This window comes from Diorhabda carinulata, unplaced genomic scaffold (genome assembly GCF_026250575.1).
Source record: "Diorhabda carinulata isolate Delta unplaced genomic scaffold, icDioCari1.1 Dcau_22, whole genome shotgun sequence".
Lineage (NCBI taxonomy): Eukaryota > Metazoa > Arthropoda > Insecta > Coleoptera > Chrysomelidae > Diorhabda > Diorhabda carinulata.
In genome coordinates this window covers 825-14,463 of record NW_026613967.1, presented here as the reverse complement: position 1 = coordinate 14,463, position 13,639 = coordinate 825, and the positions used below count along the sequence as shown (strand labels likewise).

At 37.1% G+C, this 13,639-nt stretch overlaps 2 protein-coding genes across 2 annotated transcripts; both read right to left on the bottom strand.

Moving 5' to 3' along the window:
- Positions 1-6,391: 6,391 nt before the first annotated feature.
- On the bottom strand, positions 6,392-7,257 carry LOC130903305 (histone H1-like). The gene is made up of 2 exons (XM_057815413.1): positions 6,895-7,257; positions 6,392-6,798 (listed from the first exon to the last, which is right to left on the bottom strand). Exons 1-2 carry the CDS (start codon positions 7,253-7,255, stop codon positions 6,392-6,394), a joined length of 768 nt encoding a protein of 255 aa, XP_057671396.1. The 5' UTR covers positions 7,256-7,257.
- Positions 7,258-12,177: 4,920 nt separating this feature from the next.
- On the bottom strand, positions 12,178-13,046 carry LOC130903297 (histone H1-like). Its single transcript, XM_057815405.1, has 2 exons — positions 12,684-13,046; positions 12,178-12,587 (listed from the first exon to the last, which is right to left on the bottom strand). Exons 1-2 carry the CDS (start codon positions 13,042-13,044, stop codon positions 12,181-12,183), a joined length of 768 nt encoding a protein of 255 aa, XP_057671388.1. The 5' UTR covers positions 13,045-13,046; the 3' UTR covers positions 12,178-12,180.
- Between the last annotated feature and the right edge of the window lie 593 nt (positions 13,047-13,639).

Below are 13,639 nucleotides of genomic sequence, written 5' to 3'. Positions count from 1 at the left end.
GGTCACTGTTTTATTTAGAAAACACACCGGTAAACGCAGGGTCGCCTACTGCGATTCAAACTCTCGCTGACAAAGAAAGTCGTCAAATTTGAGTGTACCGTTGCAAAAATGCCCCTTTCGGGGCTCAGTTGCTCCACCTATCTGCCCTTTTTAGGGCTTTTTTTATAATGAAATAAACCCTTTCGGGGGCAAGTATTTCAAGAACCAACGTGAGTCCTAGGATCAGGTGAATATTATTTTCATTTTCTTAAAACACTAACAGGCAATCAAAAGGGTCAGGAATTCTTTAACCGGGGAGGAAACTCCCTCCGGCAGTGAGTCCGCTGTCGGCTTTGATAGCCACCCCTTGTAAGGTACTAACAAAGGATTTAAATTTTCGAAATCCTTATCCCTTATCCTCACTCTCTCTCTCTAATTTTACCCATTTTCTTCTCGAAAATGCCCCGAGTACGCCGCTCCCCTATACAAACCCGAAGCAAACCCGCCGATGAATTCCCACCACTCCCAACCAACCCCAATTCTCCTTCGGAGAAGAATACCTTCGCAGAAATGATCGCAGAAATCTCGCGGTCCTATCCAAATGAATTTAGCCAACTTAGCGATGTCCTAGATCATATACAACGTAAATCACTGGAGAATAGCAGAAGCTCATCACCAGCACCATCTGTGGATTCCTATGCATCTAGGGTCTCACAGAAATCAGCCAGCTATAAACCCAAACAGGTTGATTACTCCCGACTAGGCGCTATTCCCAAAAAAAATATTCCTCCTCTAATTTCAAAATCAATTCCCTTAACAAAAAGCCAAAAGTCAAAACAAAATACCCAAAATTCTATCAAACACCAAACACCAACTCAAACTCAGATCCCCAGAACCCACCAACAACCCCAGACCCCCAGAACCCACCAACAATCCCAAACCATCACCCAACAACAACCTCAATCTCGCTCCTCCTCTCAAGGTCCTCCAATTCAAACACTCAATCTGAGAAACCTCCCAACCAAATATTCCTCACAGAGAGAGCTCTACAATCTCCTCAACACGCAAGAGCTGTTGAGGGGACAAATGAGCTTTCTCAAAGCTAACCCCAATGGAACCGCCCTCCTCAAAATTCCTTCCACGTTTAATCACGAAACGTTGGCAAGGAAAATCCGTTACGCCATAGGCGACGAGAAAATCGTCGTAATCCCAATAAACTCTCCCCAACGCGTCCAAAAACCCCTATCCAGTAAAACCAAAAAAACTACCTTTTCTTTGGTCTGCAAGAATGTAGACCAATCTTACACCGAAGAAGAGTTCCTTGATATCCTTTCTATCCTGAAATTCCCTGTCCTTAAAACTTGGAGGATCATAGCTAGATCCACAAATAAACCCACATCCATGTTCCGAATTATTACAGATTCCGAAACCGCCTACCATCACGCCCTAACCAAGGGTGTAAACTTCCACGGGCTTTCGCACTACTGCGAAGCCTCAAATTCAAACACCATACCCGCAGTCCCCAAATATTGCAGCCGTTGCTCGACTACCGGCCACTCCGCAGACACCTGCAAAGCCAAACCTATTTGCCCAACCTGTGGTGGTTCTGGTCACAAGCCAGAAAAATGCCCAAAAGCTAACTCCCCTACCTGTAAAAATTGCGGTGGACCTCACCCCGCCTTCCACCCCCGCTGTCCGAAAAGGATTGAAACTCCGAAAGCCCCCCAGGATACAGCCCCAGTCACCCTAGAAAAACCTCAAACCCCTTATGACCTGTCTACTGACACTAAAATCCTAATTGAAATCCTGGCAACAACCATAATGAATGCCATCCCTACTTCTCGGGCGCTAGTAGCCGAAACGCTACAACGCCTCATTCCCCCTTTTTACGGTTATAATTGTACCGTAACCAGCGGCGTGGGTAACCGCATTCATTTCGCTTTCACCCAAAAACCAAACACGTCCCACTGAAAAAGTGTAGGTTTACCCCTAGCAACACCATTTATGTCAATACTGACATAACCCCCGTTTCAAGCCCCTTCTAATTGATTCGATCCATCGAATCAAGAATTCCGTAGCGAAAGAGTCCCTCCTCATCCTTCCTCAATTTCCTCAATAGTAGCTCCCACATCAATCAGATAAATTCCTACCCCCAACACACACCCACATAGTCATCCATCGTCGGAGTTGCAGGTTTTCTGCGGTTTCCCTGCAACCTGGAGAACCGATTCTCCAGACAAATGTCCGACGATAGGGAATAATACAGCCGCAGCTGTACCCGCCCACCCCCAATTAGATTAAGAAAAAACAAAAAATAAACAAAAAAAATATAAAAAAAAAAAACCAAAAAAAAATATAAAAAGAAAAAAAAAATCTTGAACTAAAAAAATGTAACTACACCGCTAGAAGCAGCCTGCAAACACTTCCCAACTAAATATCCCCACACCCAGCCCTGCAGAGGAAAAAATTCCTATATCAGGGCCTAAACAAATCTTAACCAAATTACCAAAAAAAAAAAAAAAACCTTCCTTCCTAAATTTTCACAACGAATCTCTCTCTCTCTCTCTAAATTTATCTCCAGTTGCTTTCTTAGAGCGCTACGAGAAGGTCGCACGTACGGATACAAGGACTTCTGTATAATCGGTCACTGTTTTATTTAGAAAACACACCGGTAAACGCAGGGTCGCCTACTGCGATTCAAACTCTCGCTGACAAAGAAAGTCGTTATATTAGTGTACCGTTGCAAAAAATGCCCCTTTCGGGGCTTTGTTGCTCCACCTACCTGCCCTTTTCGGGGCTTTTTTTTATAATGAAATAAACCCTTTCGGGGGCAAGTATTTCAAGAACCAACGTGAGTCCTAGGATCAGGTGAATATTATTTTCATTTTCTTAAAACACTAACAGGCAATCAAAAGGGTCAGGAATTCTTTAACCGGGGAGGAAACTCCCTCCGGCAGTGAGTCCGCTGTCGGCTTTGATAGCCATCCCTTGTAAGGTACTAACAAAGGATTTCAATTTTCGAAATCCTTCACCCTTATTCTCACTCTCTCTCTCTAATTTTACCCATTTTCTTCTCGAAAATGCCCCGAGTACGCCGCTCCCCTATACAAACCCGAAGCAAACCCGCCGATGAATTCCCACCACTCCCAACCAACCCCAATTCTCCTTCGGAGGAGAAAACCTTCGCAGAAACGATCGCAGAAGTCTCGCGTCGCTATCCAAATGAATTTAGCCAAATTCGCATTGCCCTAGATCATATACAACGTAAATCACTGGAGAATAGCAGGAGCTCATCACCAGCACCATCTGTGGATTCCTATGCATCTAGGGTCTCACAGAAATCAGCCAGCTATAAACCCAAACAGGTTGATTACTCCCGACTAGGCGCTATTCCCAAAAAAAATATTCCCCCTCTAATTTCAAAATCAATTCCCTTAACAAAAAGCCAAAAGTCAAAACAAAATACCCAAAATTCTATCAAACCCCAAACACCAACTCAAACTCAGATCCCCAGAACCCACCAACAACCCCAGACCCCCAGAACCCACCAACAATCCCAAACCATCACCCAACAACAACCTCAATCTCGCTCCTCCTCTCAAGGTCCTCCAATTCAAACACTCAATCTGAGAAACCTCCCAACCAAATATTCCTCACAGAGAGAGCTCTACAATCTCCTCAACACGCAAGAGCTGTTGAGGGGACAAATGAGCTTTCTCAAAGCTAACCCCAATGGAACCGCCCTCCTCAAAATTCCTTCCACGTTTAATCACGAAACGTTGGCAAGGAAAATCCGTTACGCCATAGGCGACGAGAAAATCGTCGTAATCCCAATAAACTCTCCCCAACGGGTCCAAAAACCCCTAACCAGTAAAACTAAAAAAACTACCTTTTCTCTGGTCTGCAAGAATGTAGACCAATCTTACACCGAAGAAGAGTTCCTTGAGATCCTTTCTATCCTGAAATTCCCTGTCCTTAAAACTTGGAGGATCATAGCTAGATCCACAAATAAACCCACATCCATGTTCCGAATTATTACAGATTCCGAAATTGCCTACCATCACGCCCTAACCAAGGGTATCAACTTCCACGGGCTTTCGCACTACTGCGAAGCCTCAAATTCAAACACCATACCCGCAGTCCCCAAATATTGCAACCGTTGCTCATCTACCGGCCACTCCGCAGACACCTGCAATGCCAAACCTATTTGCCCAACCTGTGGTGGTTCTGGTCACAAGCCAGAAAAATGCCCAAAAGCTAACTCCCCTACCTGTAAAAATTGCGGTGGACCTCACCCCGCCTTCCACCCCCGCTGTCCGAAAAGGATTGAAACTCCGAAAGCCCCCCAGGATACAGCCCCAGTCACCCTAGAAAAACCTCAAACCCCTTATGACCTGTCTACTGACACTAAAATCCTAATTGAAATCCTGGCAACAACAATAATGAATGCCATCCCTACTTCTCGGGCGCTAGTAGCCGAAACGCTACAACGCCTCATTCCCCCTTTTTACGGTTATAATTGTACCGTAACCAGCGGCGTGGGTAACCGCATTCATTTCGCTTTCACCCAAAAACCAAACACGTCCCACTGAAAGAGTGTAGGTTTAGCCCTACCAACACCATTTATGTCAATACTGACATAACCCCCGTTTCAAGCCCCTTCTAATTGATTCGATCCATCGAATCAAGAATTCCGTAGCGAAAGAGTCCCTCCTCATCCTTCCTCAATTTCCTCAATAGTAGCTCCCACATCAATCAGATAAATTCCTACCCCCAACACACACCCACATAGTCATCCATCGTCGGAGTTGCAGGTTTTCTGCGGTTTCCCTGCAACCTGGAGAACCGATTCTCCAGACAAATGTCCGACGATAGGGAATAATACAGCCGCAGCTGTACCCGCCCACCCCCAATTAGTTTAAGAAAAAACAAAAAATAAACAAAAAAAATATATAAAAAAAAAACCAAAAAAAAAAATATGAAAAGAAAAAAAAAAATCTTGAACTAAAAAAATGTAACTACACCGCTAGAAGCAGCCTGCAAACACTTCCCAACTAAATATCCCCACACCCAGCCCTGCAGAGGAAAAAATTCCTATATCAGGGCCTAAACAAATCTTAACCAAATTACCAAAAAAAAAAAAAAAAAACCTTCCTTCCTAAATTTTCACAACGAATCTCTCTCTCTTAAATTTATCTCATTCATTGTGTGTGTATCAAGCTGCTATAGCGGTTTAGTATATTGAAATTTCTTGTATACTTACAAAAAAAAAAAAAAAATAAGATGGCTCGTACTAAACAAACGGCTAGAAAATCGACTGGAGGGAAAGCTCCTCGTAAACAATTAGCGACGAAAGCCGCTCGTAAAAGCGCACCAGCTACTGGAGGAGTAAAAAAACCTCATCGTTATAGGCCAGGTACAGTAGCTCTTCGTGAGATAAGACGTTATCAAAAGAGTACCGAATTACTTATTAGAAAATTGCCATTTCAACGATTAGTTCGTGAAATAGCACAAGATTTTAAAACAGATTTACGTTTTCAAAGTTCAGCGGTTATGGCTCTCCAGGAAGCTAGTGAGGCTTATTTGGTAGGTCTATTCGAAGATACTAATCTGTGTGCCATTCATGCTAAAAGAGTCACCATTATGCCCAAGGATATCCAATTGGCTAGAAGAATTCGCGGAGAACGAGCATAAATACAAAAAAAATTTTTTTTTTTTTTTTATAGAATTACATTTTATCTATTTGATAATAGATTTTTTGTTTTATATATATATATATAGTAAGTAAAAACGGTTCTTTTCAGAACCACAAATAATTTAACATTTATGATAGTAGTATAATATCTTAATATAAACATAGGTGTTCGTTTGAAAACATTGAAATATAAAAGGAAGATGTGATTGTTGATTGGATAAAGAAGACACACGCACGCACGCACGCACGCACACACACACACACACACACACACACACACACACACACACACACACACACACACACACACACACACACACACACACACACACACGAAATAGAGAAAAATTATTATTTTTAACTAACAAATTTTAGACAATATCGACATATAATAATTGAATGTTTATAAAACACATTATATCTACTATATCCTAGGTAGGTCGAGACAAATCTAGAAGGTAACAACCTACAATTACATCGATCGATGAAAATATTTTATATAATATAACATATCAATTATTGAAACGAAATTCAAAAAATTCTTGTTTCATCAAAACAAACACATTTGTTTTTCATTTTCTTCATAAATAAATGAAAAAATTGTGGCCCTGATAAGGGCCATTTGTTATTATTGTCGATTGTCGTCGTACCCATCATCAGTCCGATAATACTTCTCGATTGTTGTACTATCTTTCTGTCAGAAAAAAAATATTCTTTTTATTTCTTCTTTTTAGGAGCGGCGGCGGCTTTTCTTGCTTTAGGAGAGGAACTGCTAGCAGCTGCTTTCGCAGTTTTCGGTTTTGGTGCTTTCGGCTTTTTCGTGGGACTGCCTTTATTGGATTTTTTTGCTTTAGTAGGATTCTTCGTTTTAATTTCGGATGATGCGGCACTGGCTGTATTGGAGGCGGCGGCGGCGGCGGCGACTCCTCCTTTGGCCGAAGATTTTTTGTCCGTTTTTTTGGCAACTTTAACGCCTTTCTTATCAGTAATCGGTGTTGTTGTTGTCGTCGAAGTTTTTAAGGATGCCGCCGCTGCTGTACCTGTCGTTTTTTTGCCTTTATTAGATTTCTTAATACTTTTCGATTTATCTACTCCTCCTCCAATAATAGCATTTCGTTTTGCTGCTGTTACAATTTTCTTGGATTTAGTTACGCCTGTAGTAGAAGCGGCTGTTTTCTTTTTCTTTTTGTCAATAGCATTCGTTTTAGCCGAAGTACCACCAGTTGAAGTTGCCGAAGCTAACTTGAATGATCCCGAAGCTCCTTTACCTTTAGTTTGTACCAAAGATCCCGATACTACAGATGCTTTCAAATATTTTTTGATGAATGGCGCTACTTTTTCTGCATCAACTTTGTAATTGGCAGCAATGTATTTTTTAATTGCTTGTAAAGATGAGCCTCCGCGTTCCTTTAAACCTTTGATCGCATTGTTTACCATTTCCGAAGTCGGTGGATGAGATGGTTTGGTCCTAGGATTTTTAGCTTTTTTTTCCTTTTTATTTATTGGAGACGACGAAACCTGCGGTGAATTAGACGCAGACGTTGCGGTTACAACCGAAGTTTGATTTTCTATATCCGCCATAACTACTAACAACCTTGTGTGTTATTATATCGTCGATAAACTACACTAAACTGATATAAAGAAAAAAAGAAAAAAAAATATTGGATGTAGTTTTATATTTCGTTATATAAAATTTCACCTCTATATATACACTTAGTAGTATAAAAGACTTTTAATTTTCCGCGTGTAATGAGTTACAAGAGTAGTCATTCAAATGAAGCGGACGGAAGACTGAACGAACGAATAGAACTAAGTTAAAAAACGAACCTCATAAACCAAACCAACCTCAAAAACCTTGGTTTCCTCGAGATTTTCGAATCGAATGTAATGAAAAAAATTGACGAAGAACTAACTAAGGTATACTTCGAACTTTCGCCGAGGTTTTACTATAATTTAATAACGGCTAATAACGTTTGTTATTAAAAAAAAGTACCACTTAAAAATGGTTAAAAATTTATTTCCGACGATGCTTAGCACTTTAGATATAATTTCGAAATTAAATAAAAGTCCTTCTTAAAATACAATGAACGTAAATAGAAACGTGTCTATTCACAATAATGACCAATATTTAAAAATATGAAAACCAATTGAAATAATACCGCAATTATCATTTGAATGGTGACATGTCTACCCTGACTTGCGCTACACGTTTCTACTATATGTTCGTAACTAATATATATTATTATGAGTATTTTTCAATAAAAATCTTCCGACATACTAAATATAAGAAAAAAATATCAAATTTCAATATTGGAATCCGCGTATATTTCATTTTAGATATTGAATGATGGTAGTAGCAAATTATAATTATTACAATAGATTGATTGACTGATTAAATTTTCTTTAAACGAACTTTGCTCTATTCGCAAAATATGTCTGTCTATTACAATATTATTTAATATTTTATCCGACAATTTTTTTTACATTGTATAATATATTATTTTAGGAAATGAACATATTTTATTTAAAATTTCAAACCAATTTAGAAAGAACAAAAAAGAGTGTTTTTACTTTTAACAAAACTTCAAAGAAGCCACAAAAACTACTTTAACCAACGATAACCGACACCAACCGCTTTGTATGCTTTATTTTACCGACGGTCGAGTTTTTTTTTCCTTTAGCCGACAATGAATTAGTATATGAGACTTTTTAAAACAAAAGCGACGTTAGAAAGTTTTTTTATATAATATATATATATATATATATATATATATATATATATATATATATATATATATATATAATTTTCAGTTAAGTGGAATATCATCTTTATTCATATTTAATAGAATTCAATTGAATTAAAGTCGTTCGTTCGTTCGTTGTTATCATATATAAATAACAAAAATAGTATTGTGGTTCTGAAAAGAACCGTTTTTTTTTTTTGGTCGATGATATTATTTAAGTAAATAAAATAAAAAATTTTCGGTCAATATAGTAGATGTGTTATATTTATTATTTAGAACTGGTATATTTGGTAACGGCTTTAGTTCCTTCACTGACTGCGTGTTTTGCTAATTCTCCGGGAAGCAATAATCTCACTGCAGTTTGAATTTCTCTACTTGTAATTGTTGAACGTTTATTATAATGAGCCAATCTGGATGCTTCGGCGGCGATACGTTCGAATATATCATTAACAAAACTATTCATTATACTCATAGCTTTACTCGATATACCGGTGTCAGGATGAACTTGCTTAAGTACTTTGTAAATGTAAATAGCATAACTTTCCTTCCTCCTTCTTTTTTTCTTTTTGTCGGCTTTCGAAATATTCTTTTGAGCCTTTCCGGCTTTTTTCGCTGCCTTTCCGCTAGCTTTTGGTGGCATTATTTCTCTTTAAAAAAAAAAAATAATAGAAACACTTGGATAACGTACCGTATTTATCGAAAAGTGGATAAAATTAGAATTTACAGCACGCACAATTTTCCTCTCTTTTATATCAACGTACGTAATTGTAATAGGCTCCGCCCTTCTACGTTTGCGCGTTTGCTATAATTTCATTGGTAGGGCATGTTAATATAAATAGATAGGTCGAGTTTTAAATTTTTTGTTTAACAGTTAGTTTCGTCGCATCGGTTGCTTCATAGTTATCAATTGACTGAGTTCTATTTTTTTTTTTTTTGGAAAAAGAAAATATAAAAAAAATATGTCTGGACGTGGTAAAGGTGGTAAAGTAAAGGGAAAGGCAAAGTCTCGCTCAAACCGAGCTGGATTACAATTTCCTGTAGGACGTATACATCGTTTGTTGAGAAAAGGCAATTATGCAGAACGAGTCGGTGCCGGAGCTCCAGTATATTTGGCAGCTGTTATGGAATATTTGGCAGCCGAAGTACTCGAATTAGCAGGAAATGCTGCTAGAGATAACAAAAAGACCCGTATAATTCCAAGGCATTTACAATTAGCTATCAGAAACGATGAAGAATTGAATAAATTGTTGTCTGGAGTAACCATCGCACAAGGTGGTGTTCTTCCCAATATTCAAGCTGTACTTTTACCGAAAAAGACAGAAAAGAAAGCTTAATTCTTTATTCATTATATTATTTTTCTTTATTTTATCGAAATACATACATATGCATAAACCGGCCCTTTTAAGGGCCACAATTATTTTTTTTTATATATATATATAGAAAGAGATTATAATATAGATATATCATTTTATATATATATATATATATATATATATATATATATATATATATAGATTTATTGATTCGTTGATTTCTCTATTTTTTTTTTTGGTTGAGATAGAAGAGATTCTCGTGTAACGTGTACTGTTAGATAAAAAAAAAAGAAGAAAAAAATGCCCTGATATATAAGAAAACTTATCATCTGTAATAATAACTGAAATTGTGGTTATGTGACTATTTTTAACATCGTTAATAGAAACGTTCGTACTAGAAACAAAAATTGTAAATAATGAGATAAAAATAAATAAAAGTTCCTCTACTCGCTTATTTTCTTATCTATTATGTATACATGTATGTAGTATGTATGTGCGTATCAATAAATGCGAGGTTGTTCTTATATATAAGAGAACAAACTAATGTGTAAGTTCTTTTTTTACTTACTTATTTATTTATTTTTTTTTTTAAATTTTCATATTCAAGCAAATTATGTTGTGGTTCTGAAAAGAACCGTTTTTTTTTTATATATACATATGCTATGGAAATGCAATAGAGGACATATTCTTCTACTTCACATATGAAAAATGAAAATTAACCACCAAAACCATATAAAGTACGACCTTGACGTTTTAAAGCATAAACAACATCCATAGCCGTTACCGTTTTTCTTTTAGCATGTTCAGTGTATGTTACGGCATCTCTAATAACATTTTCCAAAAACACTTTCAAAACTCCACGAGTTTCTTCGTAAATTAATCCCGATATACGTTTTACTCCTCCACGTCTAGCTAATCTTCTAATAGCAGGTTTGGTAATTCCTTGGATATTATCACGTAAAACTTTTCGGTGTCGTTTTGCACCCCCTTTTCCAAGTCCTTTACCACCTTTTCCACGACCGGTCATTATTTTTCTTTTGTTTTGTTTTTTCTATATACCTACTAAAACAATCCGATGATAACTTCGAAAAGACTTCAAAATACTGACCTAAGAATTTTCCCTAATCTCTTTATAATACCTATCGGCTCCGCCCATTAGAAAAAGTACGCACCAATCCCAGATTAGTACTCCGTAATGTTGGGCAAAGCTATAAAAGAAGGTCATAAATAAATTTATCTCATTCATTGTGTGTGTATCAAGCTGCTATAGCGGTTTAGTATATTGAAATTTCTTGTATACTTACAAAAAAAAAAAAAAAATAAGATGGCTCGTACTAAACAAACGGCTAGAAAATCGACTGGAGGGAAAGCTCCTCGTAAACAATTAGCGACGAAAGCCGCTCGTAAAAGCGCACCAGCTACTGGAGGAGTAAAAAAACCTCATCGTTATAGGCCAGGTACAGTAGCTCTTCGTGAGATAAGACGTTATCAAAAGAGTACCGAATTACTTATTAGAAAATTGCCATTTCAACGATTAGTTCGTGAAATAGCACAAGATTTTAAAACAGATTTACGTTTTCAAAGTTCAGCGGTTATGGCTCTCCAGGAAGCTAGTGAGGCTTATTTGGTAGGTCTATTCGAAGATACTAATCTGTGTGCCATTCATGCTAAAAGAGTCACCATTATGCCCAAGGATATCCAATTGGCTAGAAGAATTCGCGGAGAACGAGCATAAATACAAAAAAAATTTTTTTTTTTTTTTTATAGAATTACATTTTATCTATTTGATAATAGATTTTTTGTTTTATATATATATATATAGTAAGTAAAAACGGTTCTTTTCAGAACCACAAATAATTTAACATTTATGATAGTAGTATAATATCTTAATATAAACATAGGTGTTCGTTTGAAAACATTGAAATATAAAAGGAAGATGTGATTGTTGATTGGATAAAGAAGACACACGCACGCACGCACGCACGCACGCACGCACGCACACACACACACACACACACACACACACACACACACACACACACACACACACACACACACACACACACGAAATAGAGAAAAATTATTATTTTTAACTAACAAATTTTAGACAATATCGACATATAATAATTGAATGTTTATAAAACACATTATATCTACTATATCCTAGGTAGGTCGAGACAAATCTAGAAGGTAACAACCTACAATTACATCGATCGATGAAAATATTTTATATAATATAACATATCAATTATTGAAACGAAATTCAAAAAATTCTTGTTTCATCAAAACAAACACATTTGTTTTTCATTTTCTTCATAAATAAATGAAAAAATTGTGGCCCTGATAAGGGCCATTTGTTATTATTGTCGATTGTCGTCGTACCCATCATCAGTCCGATAATACTTCTCGATTGTTGTACTATCTTTCTGTCAGAAAAAAAATATTCTTTTTATTTCTTCTTTTTAGGAGCGGCGGCGGCTTTTCTTGCTTTAGGAGAGGAACTGCTAGCAGCTGCTTTCGCAGTTTTCGGTTTTGGTGCTTTCGGCTTTTTCGTGGGACTGCCTTTATTGGATTTTTTTGCTTTAGTAGGATTCTTCGTTTTAATTTCGGATGATGCGGCACTGGCTGTATTGGAGGCGGCGGCGGCGGCGGCGACTCCTCCTTTGGCCGAAGATTTTTTGTCCGTTTTTTTGGCAACTTTAACGCCTTTCTTATCAGTAATCGGTGTTGTTGTTGTCGTCGAAGTTTTTAAGGATGCCGCCGCTGCTGTACCTGTCGTTTTTTTGCCTTTATTAGATTTCTTAATACTTTTCGATTTATCTACTCCTCCTCCAATAATAGCATTTCGTTTTGCTGCTGTTACAATTTTCTTGGATTTAGTTACGCCTGTAGTAGAAGCGGCTGTTTTCTTTTTCTTTTTGTCAATAGCATTCGTTTTAGCCGAAGTACCACCAGTTGAAGTTGCCGAAGCTAACTTGAATGATCCCGAAGCTCCTTTACCTTTAGTTTGTACCAAAGATCCCGATACTACAGATGCTTTCAAATATTTTTTGATGAATGGCGCTACTTTTTCTGCATCAACTTTGTAATTGGCAGCAATGTATTTTTTAATTGCTTGTAAAGATGAGCCTCCGCGTTCCTTTAAACCTTTGATCGCATTGTTTACCATTTCCGAAGTCGGTGGATGAGATGGTTTGGTCCTAGGATTTTTAGCTTTTTTTTCCTTTTTATTTATTGGAGACGACGAAACCTGCGGTGAATTAGACGCAGACGTTGCGGTTACAACCGAAGTTTGATTTTCTATATCCGCCATAACTACTAACAACCTTGTGTGTTATTATATCGTCGATAAACTACACTAAACTGATATAAAGAAAAAAAGAAAAAAAAATATTGGATGTAGTTTTATATTTCGTTATATAAAATTTCACCTCTATATATACACTTAGTAGTATAAAAGACTTTTAATTTTCCGCGTGTAATGAGTTACAAGAGTAGTCATTCAAATGAAGCGGACGGAAGACTGAACGAACGAATAGAACTAAGTTAAAAAACGAACCTCATAAACCAAACCAACCTCAAAAACCTTGGTTTCCTCGAGATTTTCGAATCGAATGTAATGAAAAAAATTGACGAAGAACTAACTAAGGTATACTTCGAACTTTCGCCGAGGTTTTACTATAATTTAATAACGGCTAATAACGTTTGTTATTAAAAAAAAGTACCACTTAAAAATGGTTAAAAATTTATTTCCGACGATGCTTAGCACTTTAGATATAATTTCGAAATTAAATAAAAGTCCTTCTTAAAATACAATGAACGTAAATAGAAACGTGTCTATTCACAATAATGACCAATATTTAAAAATATGAAAACCAATTGAAATAATACCGCAATTATCATTTGAA

Coding starts and splice junctions, on each gene's coding strand:
- LOC130903297 (XM_057815405.1), bottom strand. CDS start 13,044: ATGGCGGATATAGAAAATCAAACTTCGGTTGTAACCGCAACGTCTGCG. Junction 12,588..12,683: donor AGCTTCGGCAACTTCAACTG/GTGGTACTTCGG, acceptor AAATTGTAACAG/CAGCAAAACGAAATGCTATT.
- LOC130903305 (XM_057815413.1), bottom strand. CDS start 7,255: ATGGCGGATATAGAAAATCAAACTTCGGTTGTAACCGCAACGTCTGCG. Junction 6,799..6,894: donor AGCTTCGGCAACTTCAACTG/GTGGTACTTCGG, acceptor AAATTGTAACAG/CAGCAAAACGAAATGCTATT.